Source organism: Rhinoraja longicauda, chromosome 26 (genome assembly GCF_053455715.1).
Source record: "Rhinoraja longicauda isolate Sanriku21f chromosome 26, sRhiLon1.1, whole genome shotgun sequence".
Taxonomy (NCBI): Eukaryota; Metazoa; Chordata; class Chondrichthyes; order Rajiformes; family Arhynchobatidae; genus Rhinoraja; species Rhinoraja longicauda.
The window spans coordinates 10,079,720-10,098,443 of NC_135978.1; the positions used below are offsets into that span (position 1 = coordinate 10,079,720).

At 43.4% G+C, this 18,724-nt stretch overlaps 1 protein-coding gene across 2 annotated transcripts in view; it reads right to left on the reverse strand.

The window, feature by feature from the left end:
- The window catches only part of caln1 (calneuron 1), a 286,740-nt gene that overhangs the window by 247,740 nt on the left and 20,276 nt on the right, over positions 1–18,724 (reverse strand). For both annotated transcript variants that reach the window (XM_078422471.1, XM_078422470.1), the window contains one exon: positions 4,018–4,161. In XM_078422471.1, coding sequence (XP_078278597.1) covers positions 4,018–4,161 — 144 coding nt within the window. The remainder of the gene's footprint in view (positions 1–4,017; positions 4,162–18,724) is intronic.

The window sequence follows — 18,724 nt, forward strand, 5'->3', positions numbered from 1 at the left end:
GAAATGCAGCCAATTGTACTCCATCATTCTGTATCAGTTTACATCTGTTCATATCATTATGGGTATATAATGCAATTATGTTCCTAAGCAAATTAGTTTTTTGCAGAGCCAAACTCTTCAAATACTGCCATCAAATATGTTTGTCTGCAAGGTTTTTCAATAATTATGACAAAGCCATTATACACACAGCAGGCCACTGTACCAAATTACCCAGCCCTTATTTGTCAGATTTTTGTAATATAACAAATGACTTTCATACACAAAATGATAAATATTTGAAACCTCAATCTCCATTTCCTTCACAACTTCTGGAATCCTATTTCATGCACAGAATGTAATTAAAGGAAAACTTGAGCAAACTATTGTTTTAACAAAGAGTCCTTCGTAAAATAAATCTCTTTAATATATTATCTGATCACCAAGGGTCCAATACCATTCTTTAACCTGAATTCATATTTTCAAGACATTGACACTTTGCTCAGGCAGATTCCACCCTGGAGTAACTAACTCCTATTATTAGTTTTGATAAATTCAGGTTTAAAAAAAATCCTAATTATTGGTAACTACTAATTATTGGTTTAGGTAAACTGCTAATTATTGGTAACCCCTAATTATTGGTTTTGATAAACTCCTAATTATTGGTTTAGGTAAACTGCAAATTATTGGTAACTCCTAATTATTGGTTTAGATAAACTCCTAATTATTTGGTGACTTCTAATTATTGGTTTAGGTAAATTCAGGTAAAAAAAAATCAAGTGCAATCCAGAGTTGGGTTGACAGATACTAAATAATTGAATCAAAATAACTTTATTTAATAAATCCCATTAACTAGACTCTTTAATATAACAATGACAGCATGCTGGCTAAAAGGATGGATTTTACTCTGTAAGTTCTTTACTTCCCCCAAAGCTAATATCACAGCTTTTTTCCTTGACCAACAACAGGTCATTGGACTCCCAGTACCACTTGCCTCCTCTGGTGCATGGCAGGGAACTGTGGGCATTTTGTCCCAGGTAGCACTAGGTACTCTCTGAGAATATAAGACATGGCTACCTCGGGTGGCCGATTAGGAAAAGGGGAGATGCAACGAGACCTGGATGTCATGGTACACCAGTAGGCATGCAGGTGCAGCAGGCAATGAAGAAAGCGAATGGTATGTTGGCATTCATAGCGAGGGGATTTGAGTATAGGAGCAGGGAGGTTCTGCTGCAGTTGTACAGGGCATTGGTGAGACCACACCTGGAGTATTGCGTACAGTTTTGGTCTCCTAATCTGAGGAAAGACATTCTTGCCATAGAGGGAGTACAGAGAAGGTTCACCAGATTGATTCCTGGGATGGCAGGACTTTCATATGAAGAAAGACTGGATAGACTCGGCTTGTACTCGCTGGAATTTAGAAGATTGAGGGGGGATCTTATAGAAACTTACAAAATTCTTCAGGGGTTGGACAGGCTAGATGCAGGAAGATTGTTCCCGATGTTGGGGAAGTCCAGAACAAGGGGTCACAGTTTAAGGCTAAGGGGGAAGTCTTTTAGGACCGAGATGAGAAAGTTTTTTTTCACACAGAGAGTGGTGAATCTGTGGAATTCTCTCCCACAGAAGGTAGTTGAGGCCAGTTCATTGGCTATATTTAAGAAGGAGTTAGATGTGGCCCTTGTGGCTAAAGGGATCAGGGAGTATGGAGAGAAGGCAGGTACAGGATACTGAGTTGGATGATCAGCCATGATCATATTGAATGGCGGTGCAGGCTCGAAGGGCTGAATGGCCTACTCCTGCACCTATTTTCTATGTTTTCTATGTCTATGTTTCACCTGTTCGCCCTTCTTCATCCCCCTTCATCTGTGTGGAACAGTGCAGCGGTTATCATCAGTAATAATTTGCGTGTTGATACAACACAGAATAATCTCCTGATCAGACAAATCACTTGAAGACATAAGGAGTACCTAGGAATCACTCAAGCATAATGTTAGCGCCATTATTAACCTTATAGTATTAAACCTGGGCCAACATGATCAGAAAATCAATCAGAAGGACTCAATGTTACAGAGGATGATCCTGACCTCTGATTAACTATCTGGACAATTGTTTTTTACTTAAGAAAAACAGTGCATTTATGTTTGACTGGCACAATTTCAACTGGTACAAACCAAGGCAGTGCAGTGACTTAGGCTTGTATACACTGGAATTTAGAAGGATGAGAGGAGATCTTATCGAAACATAGAAGATTATTAAGGGGTTGGACACGTTAGAGGCAGGAAACATGTTCCCAATGTTGGGGGAGTCCAGAACCAGGGGCCACAGTTTAAGAATAAGGAGTAGGCCATTTAGAACTGAGATGAGGAAAAACTTTTTCAGTCAGAGAGTTGTGAATCTGTGGAATTCTCTGCCTCAGAAGGCAGTGGAGGCCAATCCTCTGAATGCATTCAAGAGATAGCGGAGTCAGGGGGTATGGGGAGAAGGCAGGAACGGGGTACTGATTGAGAATGATCAGCCATGATCACATTGAATGGCGGTGCTGGCTCGAAGGGTCGAATGGCCTCCTTCTGCACCTATTGTCTATTGTCTATTGTTTATTGTGACACTGGAGGTAGTGCAGTGAGACTGAAAGTAGAACAGCTGCCTAATCGTTCCAGGTTCAATTCTGACCTCCGATGCTGACTTTGTGGAGTTTGCACATTCTCCCTGTGACTTTGGCTTTGACTTAATTGATCACTGTATCCTTGTCCTAAGCTTTCCATCTGTACCCCTGTTCAACCTGAATACTTTCTCTTAGTCTACCAATCAAACTCAATGATAGTCAAAACATCAATGGCAACGGGATCTTTCCACAAAATTACTTCTGAGCTTTTACAAGGGTCTACTCTTGGCCATCCCTTTCTCCTCTTCTACATCAGCATCGTCAGAAGGCCCAAGTCAACATCCTTGTCAGCAGTCATGGATGACCCCCTAATTCATTTAATTATAGATTAAGCAAAACACAGCTATCAATAGCCCACCCACCCTGCACTCCCACCACCATCAATCCCAACCTTTATGCCCAGTCTCCAACTCCCTACCCTGCCAGAAAGATTAGACAGACCACTTCTTTCACTTGGTATCCTGATTTTCCTTCTGGAATTGAGATTCAGAGCCCACATCCCCTCCATAACAAAGGACACCCACTTACAGTTCTTCGAAGCTACATGCAATATTTAGATATGTCCAGATAGTTCCCAATATCTGTGCACCCAACTTTTCAAGTTGCCGTCTATCTGAACCCCATCTCTCCCCATGACTGTGGATTCACCCTCTCGAGATTTTGCTCCATGTGTCTTCGTGGATTTCCAAGTCAAGGTCCTTTTAGACCGGACTGCCGCAAGCTTATTAAAATTCCTTTTAGTGTCACTGCAGTGCGACCACACCAGCTGTAATTATCCAGCAAAACTAACGTGGATGACTAATACTTGGATTATAGAGTGATAGACGAGCACAAGGAAAAGGGGTGCACTATTCTGCTCCAACTCTTTAAAAGAAGTCCATTTATCCCACCACCCACCTTTATTTTCACTTCCCTGCCATTCTTCATTTGAATAGAATTCCTTTTCAAAGCTACACCTAAGTCCATCTTGAAAAAAATCTTTCAGAAGATGGATTCCAACCCTGAAACAATCACCATTTTCAGAATTTATCACTGAATCTTCTCCAGTCATCGTAAGTTTTAAATCTGTGCTCTGGGTATCGACATTTCAACCATTGAAAACTACCTTTCCTTACTTACGGCAGTGAAATTCTTCAGGATTTGAAAAATATCAAATCTCCATTTATTTTCAGCTCCAAGGAGGACAATCCCAGCTTTTCCATAGTAATTACTGAGAAAATTGTCCTTTAATATTTCAGTAAGATCTTGTTAAATAATTAAGTACTTAAATGTCACTCATGCATTTGATAAATTAGAGGAATCTTACTCTCTCTCTCTCTTACACACATACACACACACATACATGCACGAACAAAGCATTGTGATAAGGGTGCTCTTACCATCCATATCCAACCTCTGCATGATGATTGCAAGTTCCACCTCACTGGGCATGTAGCCCAGGGATCTCATGGCCATGCCCAACTCTTGCTTTGAAATGAACCCATTGCCATCACGATCCAATACTCGAAAGGCTTCTCTTATTTCTGTAGAAATATATGCAAACAAAAATTAACAATTCCAAACTTATCAATCAAGAACAAACCTACATATATGCAATGTCCTCAGTAAAATCAGGATGCACCAAATCCCTCCATCCCTCCCCAACCCTAGTTTTCCGACTAGTTTCACTGTCCTGATTAATTTTACTGATTGTATGCCTTATATGACAGCTTCCCCTTAGCTAACGATAAACCATGTTACATTTCTTTGCTCTTCGTCTGCTTTGATCTGTTGTTTTCACACCTTACCCTTCCATATCGCCAGTCTCCCTCTCCCCCTGACTTTCAGTCTGAAGAAGGATCTTCCCCTTAGCTAACGATAAACCATGTTACATTTCTTTGCTCTTCGTCTGCTTTGATCTGTTGTTTTCACACCTTACCCTTCCATATCGCCAGTCTCCCTCTCCCCCTGACTTTCAGTCTGAAGAAGGATCTCGACCCGAAACGTCACCCATTCCTTCTCTCCAAAGATGCTGCCTGTCCCGCTGAGTTACTCCGGCATTTTGCACCAAGTCTCGTTGGGCACTTTTGAAGTGCAGCGAATGTAATATGGCAAGAAAGAGAGCTGACAATAAGTCCCACAACTGCAGTGAGCTCATGGACCAAGCATTGGCTTTGCAGAGAAGAACATGGTAGGGTCTGGTATGGTGAATAAGTTACTGCACTGACAGGCTAAATGCTAGACCTCTGATCCAGAAACCCGAGTTAAAATCCTACAATGCAGCTGGGGAATTAAACAGAGAATGTAATTGAAGAAGCCAGTTAGTTTTTGTGGAACTACTGCGTTGCTGTAAAACCCAAATGGTTCAGTGTAGTCTTTCAAGAAGAAAATCTGCCATCCTGGCTAAATTTGCTAATCCAGTCATATGAATATTGATTTCTCTAACTTCAAGTAACCCCTGCACTCCCTCTCTCTCCATCCCTCCCCCATCCAAGTTGCACCAGGTTCCCGTTCCCACCTAGCAAACAGCTAACAATGGTCTGTTTCCCTTATCATTGTTACTCTTTTGCATATCTTTAATTCATTTGTTCTAGATCTCTCTGCGTCACTGTCTATATCTTCCGTTTTCCCTTTCCCCTGACTAGCCTGAAGAAGGGTCTCGACCCCAAACATCACCCATTCCCTCTCTCCAGAGATGCTGCCTGTCCCACTGAGTTACTCCAGCGTTTTGTGTCTATCTTGCTAAGTTTAACCCGGATAGTACTCCAGACCCTTAAATGCCTCTTTAGCTCAGAGCAAAGTGGGAAAGACAATAAATACCGGCAATGGCAGTGACAGCCACACCTTCCGAATGCACACGAGTGCTAAAACAATCCCCTTGTTCTCTTCACCACTCTGCTGAACCAACAGAATGGAGAAAGTTTCTTAAGTGCTGTTCTCAACAGCAAAATCATAAACAGGCTGTCACAGGACAGCTTTACGACTTAATTACCGCACACACACTATATTCTCCTATGAGATCCCCATTAAAATAATTTATGACTTTATTAAACAAAATTGATGTCAGTTGTGACAAAAAAAATAAACTGAAAAATAAGACACCACCTTATTTTCATTTCCATCTATCAAACCGAGTGACAAATGCAGGCAATGGGTGTAAAACAGAGGCAGGAGCACTGAACCCCAGATCAATTTCTCCTCTTGTGATCTTAATGAAAAGACTACAATTAATCTCAGGACCGCGGATGAGAAAACTCAGCCCGGTTGCAATTGCATTTCCCATCGAGCGATTGCTGCTGTAAGCTGTGTATTGCCTGGCAACATGCAGGACTGAAAACAGCGGCTTCAAATCGAAGGCTCTGCTCACGAGGGAATATTGTACACACAGGTTGAATTTGATTGATTGTTGCATTGCCACTGACCGGTGTTTCGGGAAGGAAGATTTTCGGCGGACACCGGGCGACAAGTGGAGCAAAAAAAACACACAAAGCGCTGGAACAACTCAGGAGAGGGTCAAGCGGCATCCATGGAGGCGAAAAGGACATGGACTGGAGGGAGAGAAGAGGAAAGATGGTCAATACATCGAAGTGCGGGTGAGGGAGAGATAAATGGTACTGGGCAAGGAGGGGAGTGATGGGCAGATGGAGCCAAGTGGGGAGGGGGACAGGGTCAGAAAATGTGAACGAAACAGTGAACTGGTAGGAGTGGGAAAAGAACATGGGAAGAGGGAGGGGAGGGGGAAGGGGGAAAGGGGGAGAGAGAGGGAGAAGGGGAGGAGGAAGGGGAGGAGGAGGGGGAAGGGGATGGGGAGGGGGAAAGGGAGAAGTGGAAACTGAGGGGGAAAGAGAAGGGCAAGGGAAAAGGGAAAGGGGAAGGGGGGAGGGGGAAGGGGAGGGGGAGGGGGAAAGGGAGGGAGAAGGGGAGAAGCGGAAGCTGAGGGGGAAAGGGAGGGGCAAGGGAAAAGGGAGAAGGGGAAGGGGGAGAGGGAGTTTATTGGTTACCTGAAACTGGAAAATTTGATGTTCATGTCTCTGAGCAGTGTGCTACTCTTGCAGAATATGAGGTGTAGACACAAGGACCTGCAGATTTTGGAATCTTGAGCAAAAAACAAAATGCTGGGGAAACTCAGCGGGTCAGGCAGCATCTGCGGAGGAAATGGACAGGCACCATTTTGAGTCAGGACCCTTTCCTCCATAGACATTGCCTGACCCACTGAGTTGCTGCAGCACTTTGTGTTTTGTGGAATATGTTGCGTTTCTCCTCCAGTCTGTGTTTGGCCTCGCCGTGGGAATGAGAAGGCCCAGGACAGGCAGCCGGGTGCGGGAAGGTGAAGGGGAATTAAAATGGTGCCCAAACCACAATCTCGGGAGGCCCGTTGCGGACACAAAATGGTCGCCTAGTATATGCTTCAGCTCGCCGATGAAGAGGAGGTCTCATCACAAACACTGCAATTGATATCCCTTCCATGGCTCTTGCCAGGGCTATTCACGGCATCAGTGGTCACTGTGTAAATAACTACCTTGTACCTTATCACCTTACTGAATTGTTGCAGAGTTTCAACAAGCTATTACAAGTTCAGCAGACCCTGTGGTCCCGGTTTCCACACTTAAACCACAAGCTTCATTCTCTTCTGCTCTTGTAGTCTCTGCAGCTGCTCTTATCCAGAAATACTCCAATAAAATGGTGGGCATTTTCGTTCTATCGCTACAATTACTTTCCTGAGGGGAAATTATATCCTTAAACCATCTGTAATTTCTTCCCCCCACCCCACCTGCACACACACACACCAAGAATTCATTGCTTAGTTTGTTACATTTTCAATTCTAAGCAGAGCAGAGAAAAACACAACTTCCAGCTCGGCGTTCAGTTTGTTGGAGAACCCAATTGAATTTGTCCATCATTTTGTGACCTCTTGCAACCTTACAGTAGAGATAGATTTACTGGATCGATGTGAGAAAACAAAAAGCAAGTGCTTTCCACTTAGTGACATGGTAAGAACTGCTTGCACAGTCATCTTCAGTCTCCTCACAATGGCCAACCATGGTTACACATTGGGAATCCGCAGGGACTGAAGAAATTCAGAATAGATCGGGTAGACGCACAGAGTCTCTTGCCCAGAGTAGGGCAATCGAGAAAGCAGAGGACGTAGGTTTATGGGGAAGGGGGAAAGATTTAATAGGAATCTGACCCTTTTCACACAAAGGGTGATGGGTGTATGGAACAAACTGCCGGAGGAGGTAGTTGAGGCCGGGACTATCGTAATGTATAAGAAACAATTAGATAGGTACATGGATAGGACAGGTTTAGATGGATATGGACCAAATGGCAGCAGGTGGGACGAGTGTAGCTGGGACATATTGGTTGGTGTGGGCAAGTTGGGCCGAAGGGCCTGTATGCCTCTATGACTCTATATATGTCAAAGTCACTGCTGTGAACAATACTACAGACAAAAAACACATGAACATTCACAGAAAATGTTACTTTTTAAAATTTCATATGAATTGGTTGAGTTTATCAGTCATGAGGTATTATGAGGCTAATAATGAAGAACGTTCCACTCTGGTGAACGGGCTCAGTCTGGTATTGGTGCAGGGAGGTTGGATGCAGAACATTTCGGGTATCCAGTACCAAGAGTGGCTATAGACCTCCTGATGTAATCCACCAGAAAATATCCAGTCAGTAATGGTGACCCTGCTAACCTGTTAGAGTGAACACCACCACTTCCCTCATCAAGTTCAGCCTTTCGGCAAAATCAATCAAGTGATCAAGAATCAATGGAAAAAAACCCGGGGCATAACAATAGATTCAAATACACAATTGTATATGAAATCATGAGAGGAATAAATCGGGTAGAGGCACAGAATCTCTTGCCCAGAGTGGAGGAATTGAGGTCCAGAGGACATAGGCTCAAGGTGAAGGGGAAAAGATTGAATAGAAATCTGAGGGGTAACTTTTTCACACAAAGGGTGGTGGGTGTATGGAACAAGCTGCCAGAGGAGTTAGTTGAGGCTGGGACTATCCCAACGTTAAAGAAACAGTTAGACAGGTACATGGATAGGACAGGTTTGGAGGGATGTGGACCAAGCGCAGGCAGGTGGGACTAGTGTAGCTGGGACATGTTGGCTGGTGTGGCCAAGTTGAGCCGAAGGGCCCGTTTCCCCCCTGTATCACTCTATGACTGTATGACTTCAGTAACCATACCATAACACAAACCCTCTAAAGCTACCTCTCCACTGGGGATTTTAGCCTCGTCCGCAGTTGCGGAACAGGGGATCAAAGAAAGGCGAACTTGAGGAAAGGCAGTGTGAGAATGCAGTGCGATGCTTCAGAATTAATTCATTTGCTGGAAGTACCCAAAAGAAAAAGTTTCAATTTGGACACAGCGATCACAGCGTTGAATGATCAGCAGTCCAAGCATTACTGCACCAGGACTTCATTATCAGCTCCACTGACTCCCTCATGATATATTGACAGAGCGTCTCAGATCTTCTCCCTTTGCCTCATAAGAGCACCTTTGACTGCCTGTCCCCTGAAGATTTATTGATTGTGAATCTTGAACACCGTCTAAAGACATCCATGCAGCAACAGCAAGTTAATTGCTGATCATCCTATCCGTGACATGTTGCGGATAGTTTCTCTCGCGGATACTTTTGGGAAATAAAATTAAGTGTTTTTTAACTTTTTTGTGTTCAATCCAGCTTGCATCTTTACGGGATTTCAATGCTGCTTTGAGAAACGTCACTGCAATGTGGAAGAATTGTTTGCAACCCTGTTCGATATCCACTGGAATGTTTGTGTCTTGCTCTTCATTGTTCATCCAGCTACATTTTATTTGGCATTTACTGATACATCACAAAGCATGCACCAACACTGAGCTATGAACAGCAAATTATTACATATTACCATGAAGCTGCACCAGGCCTAACAAAAATCGCACATCTTCTGAAATTTCATTCCAAGTAACCTCAATCCAAGTTTTGTTTTATTTGCTCAAAGTGGGGAGGTGGGACACCTGAAGGATGACAACTCCAGATTTTTACTGTCACTTGAGCAAAGATCTAGCCTAGAAATTCACGGCAGCTCGGTTGTGTTAAAGCAGAGCTTCAGTTGTTGAACTTGACCCTGAAATTCATTCTTTTGACTTCGATGGGAAGACTTTTGGGAGCGGAGTAAAATACTTAATGCTACTGGACAAGGATGAATTACCAGCCAGTACTTAGAGAGTCCTACAGCATGCAAACAGGTCCTTTGGCCCAACTTATCCACGTTGATCAAGATGCCCATCTAAGGTAGTCGCTTGAACCCTTCTTCGTAGAGTCATAGAGTCAATAGATTAATCTAGGAAGGTGCAGATAAGATCACAAGGTTGTTGCTCGAATTGGAGGCGTTGGGTTACAATGGAACGTTGATTGGAAAGGACAAACCTGTTTTCGCTGGAGTAAAGGAGTCTGAAAGGTGACATGATAAAGAAATAGATAGATATGGTACATAGCCAGAGGAAGACACAATGCTGGAATAAATCAGCAGGTCAGGCAACATCTCAGGAGAACATGGATAGGCAACATTTCAGGTCAGGACCCTTTTTCACATAAAGTGTAGTTGGTATCCGGATTGAGCTGCCAAAGGAGGTGGTGGAAGCAAGAACAGTAGCAATTTTTAAGAGACACCTCGACAGGCAATTGAATGAGCAAGGCATAGAGGGATGTGGAGTTAATGTTGGTAAACAGGATTAGTCTAGCTAGCACGGTGGTTTGGCATAGATGTGATGGGCCAAAGAGCGTGTTTCTAAATTGAACAATTCTATAACTATTTGCCAGTTCCAAAGTTATATCAGTCAGTAACTTGAAATGTGCTATATAGTACTACAAGTTCAACTCTGTTTTGTTTTAAATGCCCACTCACCTCCAAAACTCTTATTCTGGGTTCTGGAAATAATTATTTAATAACTACCTAATCAAATCTTTTAATCTCGTCATCTTTTCCAGAGATCGATGGTTTTGCTAACAGCAGGTGAAAATGAAGGTGTCTCGGCCTGCTGGGGTCACACCACATTATCATGCTTATCCTGGAAATGGGTTCTCCTTCTGGTACCCACGACTGCTTGCAAAGGATTGTCTGAGATAGGAACGCTGCGGTTTAAGTTCCTTATCCACATTGTATTCTTGTCAACCTCAGACAAGCAAAAAAGGGAAGTTGGGTAGAACTTTCAATCCTTTGAACTCAAACATGAAAACTTCAATCAAACTTGAGTCTGGATGTGTCCCTGGTCCTTAATGTACACTTTATAAATATAGGAAAGAGGCCCTTCATTCAGCCCACCGAGTCCATGCTGACCAGCCATCACCAGCACTATGCTTCACACTAAGGACAACTTACCAATTTTACCAAAGCCAATCAATCGAAGCACCTGTACATCTTTGGAATGTGGGAGGAAATCAGAGCACCCGGAGGAAACCCACACGGTCAAAGGGAGTACGTACAAACTCCGTACAGAGAGCACACATAGTCAGAATCAAACCTGGGTCTCTGGCGCTCTAAGGCAGCTCATCTACCGCTGTGCCACTGTGCCGACACGAATGAGAACTCAATTTGGTCCTATATCCCCACCAGTGCTGGGAAGAATGAAGATCAAACTGACTGGAGCCCGGCTGAAATGGCAAGTCTAATGTGTGGTGAAGAGACATGATTGGGGGGGGTTGACATGGATCGCAGAGTGATGAATGTCATGATATGAAATGCCCATTCTACAAACTAGCACCAAACATTTAGTGCCTGGGTCCTGACAGCATCAACAATATGGCAACCCACAAGACAGGTGTCAGGGGTAGTGGGGAGTAGGCAGGAGAATGGTGTTGAGAGGGAAAGATGTGTGAGCCATGATTGAGTAGCGGAGTAGACTTGATGGGCCGAATGGCCCTATTCTGCTCCAAGGCCTTGTGAACTTATGAACATGGCTGACCAACGGAACAAGCACCATTTTTGATCTCAGAACGCTTTTAGCGTCTAAAGGCTACATCATCGTGTCCCATTTCGCCTGCAAATTTGTTTTCAATTGACAGCTAGGCCACAGCAACTTCAGAATCAGAGGCTAGGGAGAAGCTAGGAAATATTTTCTTCAGAGCATGTCTCGGAAGAATTGATCACTCCTAGACAGCATGTGATACAACTTGCCATAAGTTAATTTTTCATAAGATTTTCCCAAAAATACATGAAGCTCGTTATTTACATGTGATGAGGGTGAATAGCAAGTGTAAATCTGCTGCACTGCACACTCGCAAGTGCAGAATGAGAGCAGGGATGCCAAAATTGATGATTTGTATCCCATTTGGCTTCTGTGAAATGTCTCACAAGTCAACAAAATGTACAGGCCTGCCAGTGTAAATCAACAGGTAAAAATGTTCATAATTCACATGCAATGGAGACCTCTGAAAATCCACCTGGTTCGGTCATCCACTCTTTCAACGATCCCTTGCAGCCCAAAAACAAAATGAATAATGACAAGTAAGACAGGCACAAAGTGCTGGAGTAACTTAGCGGGTCAGGCAGCACCTCTGGAGAAAAAGGACGGGGCGCAACCCTTCTTCAATAAAGACAACTGCGTGTTTAAACTTTGCTGGGTGCTGTGTGGGACATTCACGCCCATCCTAATGCACAGAATGCAACCAGTGAGAATGACAAAATTCCAGAGGGCTGGTTACTTAATGAATTAAAAGTATATATTTTGAAAAGCTGACACTTGAAACCACGTCACCAAAACTATCATGGGTGTCTATGAATCTACATCTGCTTGGCAATCTGAGGAGTTTTCCCAAATTCTCCTGTGGAGCATCAAGACTGCCAGGCAGTATTTGGAATTTTTAAGCCCCAAGTCGTCAAAACAAAAAAGAAATGCTAAACGAATGGAGAATATTTTGGTGTTCATTTCAGAACTCTTTACATATTCCAAAAGTCAGCCTGTCAAATTTACAAACTAGCATTTCATTCTCCAACTAGCAGGGGTCCAATTTTTTCATTTTACTACTGGCACTTGGCTTGGCATTAAAATGTTGTCAAGTCTACCGTTGATGTAGAACGTCCCCACTTGTTCTTCCCTGAATCAGGAGGGAGATCACAGTTGCAAATTTTACTGTCTGCTGTTTCCTTTCATTGCTGAATAAATGCCAGTGAGGGAACAGGAGTAGTAAAAAATCAATTACTGCACCATGAAACACAGTCCTTATTCCTGCCGCAAAACATATTTCTGTGCCTCTACACCTAACAGATCTCAAAGTCAAGCGTGATCATTTGTACAAGTCATCGTCATGTTAGGAACAGCTTTAAGATGAAAAGAGAAGTTTACGTTCAATTTGTGCCTGGCGGAGCTGCCGACAATGCAGCAAGAATCCACGTGCAAGTTAATGAGAGTTATTGAAGGATATTGTAGGGCGGCACGGTAGCGCAGCGGTAGAGTTGCTGCTTTACAGCGAATGCAGCGCCGGAGACTCAGGTTCGATCCTGACTACGGGTGCTGCACTGTAAGGAGTTTGTACGTTCTCCCCGTGACCTGCGTGGGTTTTCTCCGAGATCTTCGGTTTCCTCCCACACTCCAAAGACGTACAGGTATGTAGGTTAATTGGCTGGGTAAATGTAAAAATTGTCCCTAGTGGGTGTAGGATAGTGTTAATGTACGGGGATCGCTGGGCAGCACGGACTTGGTGGGCCGAAAAGGCCTGTTTCCGGCTGTATATATATGATATATGATATGATATGATAACTGTACGGGAGAGTTATTGAAGTTGCTAGATTGCTTCCAGCATCAAACTCGGTGGTGTAAATAAGCTCAGTGATGAACCTGGGACCTTTCACTTTGTAGCAAGAAAATCAATAGCTTTCCCAAAAAATCAGTGGCGTCAGAAGCCTTGGTCAGGCTCAACAGTGTCAGGTCTGTTGGTGGACAAACAGGCTTTCCGAAAACCCACAGGACCATCTCGTCTCCTGCAGTCACGTTTGTTCAATCATTTTGTTTTTGTGTCCAGGAATCTGCTACAAATGATGGATCGCGGTCACTCAAGCAATGTCTTCCTCATTATTTAGGCAAGACTCCCTCAGCTGATGCTTACATTTATCATCAGCACTGCAGCGCATCTGGTGACAGGAGGGACCTTTGCACAAGGTTTCTCAACGTCCTTACTCTTGCAGCGCCGGGTTGTTCCAATGCTCGTGTTCCTCATCTTTCTTTTGTTACCCCTTCTGCTGTCGTTCGTGGGATCACTTGCAACACGTCTACGTGTCAGAAAATATTTTCTTCGGGAAAGAGCTGAAGTAGAACTTCATAAGTTCGTAAGTGATAGGAGCAGAATTAGGCCATTCGGCCCATCATGTCTACTCCGCCATTCAATCATCTCTGCTGATCTATCTTTCCCTCCGAACCACATTCTCCTGCCTTATCCCCATAACACCTGACACCTGTACTAATCAAGAATCTATCAATTTCTGCCTTAAAAATAATCATTGACGTGGCCTCCACAGCCTTCTTTGGCAAATAATTCCACAGATTCACCATCCTCTCTGACTGAGGAAATTCCTCCTAATCTCCTTTCCTAAAAGTATGTCCTTTTATTCTGAGGCTATGGTCTCTGGCTCTAGACTATCCCACCAGTGGAAAGAGGCCACCTTCTCACCAGAGATGCTGCCTGTCCCGCTGAGTTACTCCAGCTTTTTGTGTCGATCCACAAGTGGAAACATCCCCTCCATGTCCACTCTATCCGGGCCTTTCATAGCTTCTGGTGAGACCAATGCATTCATCGGCAACAGTGGAAAGATGACCTGGGAGATCAGCGGGAACCCAAGAAAGACACGCAGGAAGAGGATTGCAAACTCTGCGACTCTGACGTTAGACGGCTCATAATATCTATAATGATTATGAACTCCCCGTTTGCAGAAGTTGCAACGATGAGAAAACTCACAGAATTTGCCGTCATTATAACGCGGGACTGACAGGGATTTTGGGTTGGCTGCATTTTACGGCAGAGATCTTGAGGATGCTGTCGTGCGTTCTGCACTCCTTCACAGGCTAAGGGTATTGCTGCCTTCTGCACTGCATTCACGAAGGGGGGGGGGGGGGGGGGATAGAGCAATGGATTTTGGTGTCCCATTTTGGGAAGTCAAACTGGAGCAGGATCGTCAGAGTGAACAGTGGAGCCCTGGGGAGCGTTGCAGAGCAGAGGGATCTCGGAGTACAAGCACATAGTTCCCTGAAAGCGACATTGCGGGAACATAGGATGGTGAAGGCAGCTTTTGGCCTTCAGGGAATTGAGTGTAGGAGGTTAGGCTGTTATGTTGCAGTTGTACAAGATATTGCTGAGGCCATGCTTGTTGTATTGTGTTCAGTTTTAGTCACCCTGCTAGAGGAAAGAGACCATTAAGCTGGAAAGAGTGCAGAGAACATTTACGAGAATGTTGGCAGGACTGAAGTGCTTGAGCTTGTAGGGAGCGATTGGCAGCTAGGGCTTTAGTCTTTGGAGTGCAGGAGGCTGAGAGGTGATCTTATAAAGGTATATAAACAAGCTGATCTAGATGCTCATCACACATAAGAAATTCTCTCTCTCACTCTACACACCCTTATCTCTAATACCTTGTTATTTTAACAGTATATTCTCCATTATCTTAGAGAGTGATATTGATACAAGGCGTCTGAAGTGGCTGTTGATAGCCCAGTACAACAGGCATGTCTGAGTTCAAACATAGAACTCTGGCTGGAAATTGCAATTATGATGACATGTGGACATGCACATTGATTCAAATCCACTACGTGAAGTAAATAGACAATCGTACTGAATACAGACACAAAATGCTGGAGTAACTCAGTGGGACAGGCAGCATCTCTGGATGGAAGGAATGGGTGACATTTTGGGGTCAAGACCCTTCTTCAGACGGCTCTTCTTCTCCAATCTGAAGAAGGGTCTCGACCCGAAACATCATCCATTCCTTCCCTCCAGGGATGCTGCCCGTCCAGCTGAGTTACTCCAGCATTTTGTGTCTATCTTCGGTTTAAAGCAGCATCTGCAGTTCCTTCCCACACACTTTGTACTGAATCATACTACATTGTATACTATACTGTATACTATATACTAGTATATAAATATATATTATATATATATATTTATATATATATATAAAATTTGTTGTATGTTGAGAAAACATTCATAAAGTTAGGAGAATAGCTCACATTACAGCTTACATTATGCACCTGTTTTACAAACAATATAACAGTATATAAACTGTTTTTTTATATATATATATATGTGTGTGTGTGTGTGTGTGTGTGTGTGTGTGTGTGTGTGTGTGTGTGTGTGTGTGTGTGTGTGTGTGTAGGTGTGTGTAGGTGTGTGTGTGTGTGTGTGTGTGTGTGTGTGTGTGTGTGTGTGTGTGTGTGTGTGTGTGTAGGTGTGTGTGGGTGTGTGTGTGTGGGTGTGTGTGTATGTGTGTATATATATATATATATGTGCGTGTGTGTGTGTGTGTGTGTGTAGGTGTGTGTGTATATGTGTGTGTGTGTGTGTATGTGTGTGTGTGTGTAGGTGTGTGTGTGTGTATGTGTGTGTGTTTGTGTGTGTGTGTATGTGCTAATATATATGTGTGTGTGTGTGTGTATGTGTGTGTGTGTGTGTGTGTGTGTGTGTGTGTGTGTGTGTGTGTGTGTGTGTGTGTGTGTGTGTGTGTGTGTGTGTGTGTGTGTAGGTGTGTGTATGTGTGTGTGTATGTATATATATATATGTATAAAAATATGATACTGGAGAGATTTTTTAATGTTATTTTCATTTGTCTGCAAAAGTATATTCTGTTTACTTGATGGGAAAGTTTTGCTTGTATGTGGTACTTCATATAGCCATGAAATACATAATATAAACTTATGGTTCCAGACTTTCTTCAACTGTTGTAAAATTAAAATTTGTTTTTGATTTTGACCCATAATTGGACACAAAAAGGTGACATTTTTTACACATCATAACATGTGAAAATATATACGTATCGTAATGGCCTACATTTGTCTAAACAAATTTTTTTTGAGGACCTTTGATATGCCTTTCCAAACCCGACTTTGCTTGGAGAAATTAGTTGCACATATTCATTTGGGAGAGTAAAAAAATCATACTCATGTACGTAACTCATCGTGTCCTGAGAGTTAAGTACGTAAGATGCCGTTAGAAATCATGAAAAATGAATATTTTTCGGATCGATATTCATTTGTTTCTATGATGCTCAAGCCAAGTAAAAAATATATATGTCCAAAAATTCTTAACTCAACATACTTTAAAGCAAACGAGACATAATATGCTTACTTTGTTCTCCGTGTCCAAATCATTACGTACATTAGGCAGGAAATGGTTTTGGGTAGACTGATGGGACTGAAGGCTGATAAATCCCCAGGGCCTGATGGTCTGCATCCCAGGGTACTTAAGGAGGTGGCTCTAGAAATAGTGGAAGCATTGGAGATCATTTTTCAATGTTCTATAGATTCAGGATCAGTTCCTGTGGATTGGAGGATAGCAAATGTTATCCCACTTTTTAAGAAAGGAGGGAGAGAGAAAACGGGTAACTATAGACCAGTTAGTCTGACATCAGTGGTGGGGAAGATGCTGGAGTCAATTATAAAAGACGAAATTGCTGAGCATTTGGATAGCAGTAACGGGATCATTCCGAGTCAGCATGGATTTACGAAGGGGAAATCATGCTTGACAAATCTACTGGAATTTTTTGAGGATGTAACTAGGAAAATTGACAGAGGAGAGTCAGTGGATGTGGTGTACCTCGACTTTCAGAAAGCCTTCGACAAGGTCCCACATAGGAGATTAGTGGGCAAAATTAGGGCACATGGTATTGGGGGTAGGGTACTGACATGGATAGAAAATTGGTTGACCGACAGAAAGCAAAAAGTGGGGATAAATCGGTCCCTTTCGGAATGGCAGGCAGTGACCAGTGGGGTACCGCAAGGTTCGGTGCTGGGACCCCAGCTATTTACGATATACATTAATGATTTAGACGAAGGGATTAAAAGTACCATTAGCAAATTTGCAGATGATACTAAGCTGGGGGTAGTGTGAATTGTGAGGAAGATGCAATAAGGCTGCAGGGTGACTTGGACAGGTTGTGTGAGTGGGCGGATACATGGCAGATGCAGTTTAATGTAGATAAGTGTGAGGTTATTCACTTTGGAAGTAAGAATAGAAAGGCAGATTATTATCTGAATGGTGTCAAGTTAGGAGGAGGGGGAGTTCAACGAGATCTGGGTGTCCTAGTGCATCAGTCAATGAAAGGAAGCATGCAGGTACAGCAGGCAGTGAAGAAAGCCAATGGAATGTTGGCCTTCGTAACAAGAGGAGTTGAGTATAGGAGCAAAGAGGTCCTTCTACAGTTGTACCGGGCCCTGGTGAGACCGCACCTGGAGTACTGTGTGCAGTTTTGGTCTCCAAATTTGAGGAAGGATATTCTTGCTATGGAGGGCGTGCAGCGTAGGTTCACTAGGTTAATTCCCGGAATGGCGGGACTGTCGTATGTTGAAAGGCTGGAGCGATTGGGCTTGTATACACTGGAATTTAGAAGGATGAGGGGGGATCTTATTGAAACATATAAGATAATTAGGGGATTGGACACATTAGAGGCAGGAAACATGTTCCCAATGTTGGGGGAGTCCAGAACAAGGGGCCACAGTTTAAGAATAAGGGGCAGGCCATTTAGAACGGAGATGAGGAAGAACTTTTTCAGTCAGAGAGTGGTGAAGGTGTGGAATTCTCTGCCTCAGAAGGCAGTGGAGGCCAGTTCGTTGGATGCTTTCAAGAGAGAGCTGGATAGAGCTCTTAAGGATAGCGGAGTGAGGGGGGATGGGGAGAAGGCAGGAACGGGGTACTGATTGAGAGTGATCAGCCATGATCGCATTGAATGGCGGTGCTGGCTCGAAGGGCTGAATGGCCCACTCCTGCACCTATTGTCTATTGTCTATTGTCTATTGTCTATAAGCAGGCATCATTAACCCGCTGTTTTCATGTCTGGTGGATTTGTCAACTTATAAAAACATTTTATAAGTAAGTGTAAGTGTAGTTTGTCAGTTTTCTGCTGATGGTGTTGCAG